General features: G+C 46.4%; 2 protein-coding genes across 2 annotated transcripts in view; one reads left to right on the top strand and one right to left on the bottom strand.

Annotated features, from left to right (window-relative positions):
* T265_02717 (hypothetical protein) overlaps positions 1-4,797 on the bottom strand; it is a gene marked incomplete at both ends in the record, with an annotated part of 79,353 nt that overhangs the window by 40,944 nt on the left and 33,612 nt on the right. The gene's annotated exons all lie outside the window — the stretch shown is intronic.
* The window catches only part of T265_02716 (hypothetical protein), a gene marked incomplete at both ends in the record, with an annotated part of 30,290 nt that overhangs the window by 21,531 nt on the left and 3,962 nt on the right, over positions 1-4,797 (top strand). The window contains one exon of the mRNA XM_009167031.1: positions 2,213-2,389. Within this exon, the coding sequence (XP_009165295.1) occupies positions 2,213-2,389 (177 nt within the window). The remainder of the gene's footprint in view (positions 1-2,212; positions 2,390-4,797) is intronic.

The raw sequence follows: 4,797 nt of genomic DNA, 5'->3' as shown, positions 1-4,797 counted from the left end.
CACCTTCCGGTGCCTAGCTGCCATGCCACCCAGATGAAGCACGATGGCTGGGATACTAGCCCAAGCCTAGACAGGGGAAGTCGAGTGGCAGAGGTCGGGTTTGAACCACAGACCTTCCGGTCAGTAAATGTGCGCTCTAACCACTTGGGCCATCTCTCCCCCAACTCCAACTAGGGTGAGGTGATGATACAATTCCCTTCAACAAAACCGTCGTTATCTGTCATAGTTGCTAAGTTGAGACAATGATGATATGCTCTGGGTTGATTTCAGATGAGAGAGGTCGGTTTCGAAGTCTATACCAGCGACTCGGTTCCAGCGTGTTGTTTCTGAAGTTAAGTTTTGTCATCGTTGACGAAATAATTGGATGAATACTTGCATCCAAATCGTTTCTAGAGAAAAAAATTGACGACCTAAAGTGTGCAGAAGCCATCGATTCAGTGCTACACGCTTTTTTCACTTGTGCCTTTGAGGTGAACGACAGCCACTGGCCGACAAGAACAAAACCGATCCGGAAACTTGAGCAAAAGCCTCGATCCGGTGTATCAATCGGTGAATCCGTGATCCAGATTGGCTGACATTCTGACCAATGAGAGCATACCCTCGTTTGGTCCGTAGCCCGCATGTGACACATCCATCAAATTGACATAATGTTCAGTCGTTAGAAGTTGCTCGCCTCCGGACTGGGAGCATGTGACCGATTGAGCGCAACCTGTGGAGTGTGATCAGTTCGTCTCGTAGGTAATTTGCGCAGAGGACATCGTTGTCGTCTTCGAAGAAGTGATAAATTGTGGCTGTTTTGGACGAACCAGTGCATCCCTCTTCATTAGGCCTACGCTTTGCTTCGGTAAAGTATAGGGACCTGACTCCACATATGTAGTCGCTGAGGACGCCACCTCCAGTGTAAGGACAGTCACTCGAGTCTAAAGCGTTCTACCTATCTTGCAGGTTGCCATGTATTGTCATGGATCGGCACGCTTATTTGCTAGATACTGGAGGTAAGCGGATTTTCAGACGTGTTCGTACTATGGCATGATCTTATTTGTGGCGATCTTGAACACTGACACTGTACCGGTGGCCGATTTAAACGTGATCTAATTGGATCCATGTTGTTCACTTGGTGGCTACCGAACTTCAGGATGCGAGCATTTATGCTGAAAACTAGTGCTCGTCAGAAACACATGATGGTCGGTGAATCTTTCAGCTGTAAAACCATTCCGGTACCTAGCTGCCATGCTACCCGAATGAAGCACGAGGTCTTGGATACGGCCAGGTTGCCCAAGCCTAGACAGGAAGAGCCGAGAAGCAGAGGTCGGGTTCGAACCACGGACCTTCCGGTTAGTAAATTCGCGCTCTAACCACTTGAGCTATCTCGCCCCCTGAACAACGGAAGATTTCACTATACACTGACAGTGGAGCGATTATGGATTCCCAATGGACTACCCATAGTTGATTACGAGGATATCAGGAGACCAATTTGGACGTTCGTATTGTCCGAAAAGATGACAATGTCGGTGGTTCTTAATTAGCGAATCAACGCGGATTTGCGAAACTCCGGTAGCTACAACCACCGTACGACAAGTACGTGGTTAGTACAGCTGACAATGATGATGATGACTGAATCCTTGGTTAAAGAAATGCGAACAAGTTGAAAGATAAAAATAATATTTCTCTACAGGGAACGTTTTTTCGCACTGCCAAAAAATGCACGCTTTTGCGACGATAAACGATCCTGATTAGATGCCAATTTTCGAGAATCTGGCTCATTATTCATACGGACCCGACAGTCGGTCCTTTTGCCGAAGACAAGACCCTGGGTCACTGTATACCGTGAACTCAAATAAGCCGAGACAATCATCATCATCATTGTCAGCTGTAATAACCGCGTACTCGTCGTACAGTGGTTGTAACTGCCGCAGTTTCGTTCACCGATGGTTTGGGGAGAGGAGGGGTAGGGTAGCTGCGCGTTGCAGGAGAGCTGATAAATTGGTGCATGAATCCAGCGCTGTCAGTGGGCTGTCAACTGGGGGTTGGGGTTGGAAAAGGAGCTATGTATTGAAGACAATAGCTTGGATGCAAGAGTGCCATTGAGGGCGCGACTAGGCCATATCTGACAATGCCTAGACAATGCGGTTAGACAGTGTTGCATCACATGGCGGTGCTTTGAGTCGTTTCGCAGGCAATCAAATAAACACAAAATCCTTTCTTTATTCAGGAAAATGAACACCTTCGAGATATCGCAGCCAAATGCGAACGGCGGATGGCAACGGCGGAGCACGAAATGGAAGAATTGCGTACCAGTTTAATGCAATGTGAATCGATGCTGCACGACCAACAACGAGATGCAGACGCGCAGGCTCATAAATTACGTGTTCTGACGGAACAACTTCAAGTGAGTCAGTCAGGTTACCATGGTACGAGAGACAAACACAAAATCATAAGGTGAGGTGTTGCCAAACACAGGTCTCCTTCAGGTGAATGGCTATCTTGAATTTGGACGATAGTTGGGTCAATCAAAGTTTAGTTATGTGCTTTCATGGCACTCCGCCCAAAACATTGTCCTATATTCTTTCGACTACAAGGTAAGGATCGTGCACACATACGGATAGTCCCATCGGAGTAAGACCGTTTGTGGGACGACTCAACTGGTTGGTAGTCTCGCCAAAAGTGGGAGCATGAGTAAACGACAGTGTACGTACCCTGAATTTCGACAATAACATAATCATATTCGAAAACCAATGCGTTACTTTTGTGATCCTCCTTTGTAGCACCTGCAGAGACCATTCCTGTAGTGTTCATGGAAACCGCCACTATTCCGTTAGGAAGCCAACATTCTACAGAGGTCACCGGGAATTGTAACAGAGGTTCTCCTATCGGTTCGAAGTTATGCGCGATCTAGGTGTAAATATTCACATTCTGTTGTAGTTGCTGTCTAGTGATGGAACTGCTAGAATTGGGGCTATCAACACAACCATACTGAACGCCAAACAGGTGGTGACACTGATGTGCTTGGTGTGACGGCATCAATCGATATACCAGTTTAAGGTTTTGTATGACGGGGACCTCCAGCTGCTGAGGTCATGGCGGTGCAATTTTAGCTAGTCGTCTCTCTCTCTCGAGAGATCATTCTTTAAAAAGACTACTTTGTTTGGCGCTTGAAACGCATTTGGGTGATGGATAGCCTCAGAGAAGAGATCGCTTTAAGTAGGTGTTTTGAAGTGACCTCTCTCGACAGCACCTTCAGAAACTCAGCCAACATGATCCCTATCGATACTTTGTTTTTTCTAGGAGGCATATAACCTTTCAGAGGGGTCGACCATAGGTGGATTATTCTGGAAAATGGTCTTAGCACAAATGAGACTCAGGTCATGGGATTCCTAGGAAGGTTTCTCTTATGCCAGCGCTCCGGTAACAGACTGGCGTAAAAACGAGCACGCGATGCGCCTGAAGGACACTAAGAGTTGGGAGGTGTGGGGGTTGTATATCCGAAGATATCAACCTCAACACCCATTTACTGGACCTGGGGAGGCGATCGGATGTTGATGGGATACTGTATGCTCAGCATGATGGATATTTGTAATAAACTAGCAGCTGGTTTCCTTTCATCAAAGTACCCGCAACATCAAGCTAGACACGTCGGTACTATCGTGCAAGATACTGTTCAAATGCATCTTTGCTTATCTCAACGTATCTGTGAGACGCAGTTGTTCAGGCTGTGTAAGCCAGCTGTCTATTGCCAACGAACTTGGGTTGTTATCGAAACAAGTTCAATTTCGACTGAGCATTTTGCTGCATAAAAGTACGTTCCCTGGTCTGTTTGGCCACGGTTGGCCTTGATAAAACCACAGTGACTACACAATACCACACCATGGTGGACCGTAATTGATCAAATTCGTCGTAGACTGAACAAAGGGTATCAGCACTGTTTGGCACTGAACGATGGACAAATACTTCCCATTTTATCCCACCGGATTATCCAGACTCTCATAGGACAGGATGCTGTATAAAAAACACCTCCAAATTGGAATTCATCAAGCACTATTCTGCAGATTTCTGACAAGTGCCCTGAAGACGCCTAACGTCTATCAACCTTTCGGAATCATTAAAATCAAAGCAGACGTCAAGATTGGAAAATGTTTGGGACCGATTGGAAAGTCATCGTTCCAGAGGGGTTTGGTAAACAATCGGTGGATTTATTGCTGGGCAACGTTTCGCTTTTGACATAAAAGCTTCGTCAGGCCAAGTGAGTAAGTAAGTAGGTTGATTGGATTTTAAGGCAGTCAGGGAACCAATCCGTGAGATTCCTTATGACTAGTGACGTGATCAGTGCTGGCGCCCTATTAATGCTGAATCTTTGACTAACGCCTGGTATTCCTCTGCGTTTCTCGGTGGTCTGTTAAGGGAACGCTTATGCTCACCGATCCTGGTGTGTCATTCCCTGGCTGTTTGACCTTCGTACGGTCGTTACATCTTATTATTACACACAGTTCCTAGTCCTACCAACCGGCGTACGGTCGATCTTATTATTACACACAGTTCCTAGTCCTACCAACCGGAAGGCGATCCTTCCATGACTGCCTTAAAACCCAATCAACCTACCTACTTACTCACTTGGCCTGACGAAGCTTTTGTGCCAAAAGCATAACGTCGCCCAGCAAAAAATTCACCGATTGTTTATCAAAACCCTCTGAAATAGATGTCAAGAGCTTTATAGGACAGGAATACGTCGCCATCAGTCATGCTCGTCAGCTTTCAAAACCGCGTACTTGCCCTATAGTGGTTTTAGCCGTCACGGTTTCG

Source organism: Opisthorchis viverrini (assembly GCF_000715545.1).
Source record: "Opisthorchis viverrini unplaced genomic scaffold opera_v5_35, whole genome shotgun sequence".
In the NCBI taxonomy this organism is placed as follows: Eukaryota; Metazoa; Platyhelminthes; class Trematoda; order Opisthorchiida; family Opisthorchiidae; genus Opisthorchis; species Opisthorchis viverrini.
Note: the sequence above shows the minus strand (reverse complement) of the source record. Positions and strands in the feature narration are given on the sequence as shown.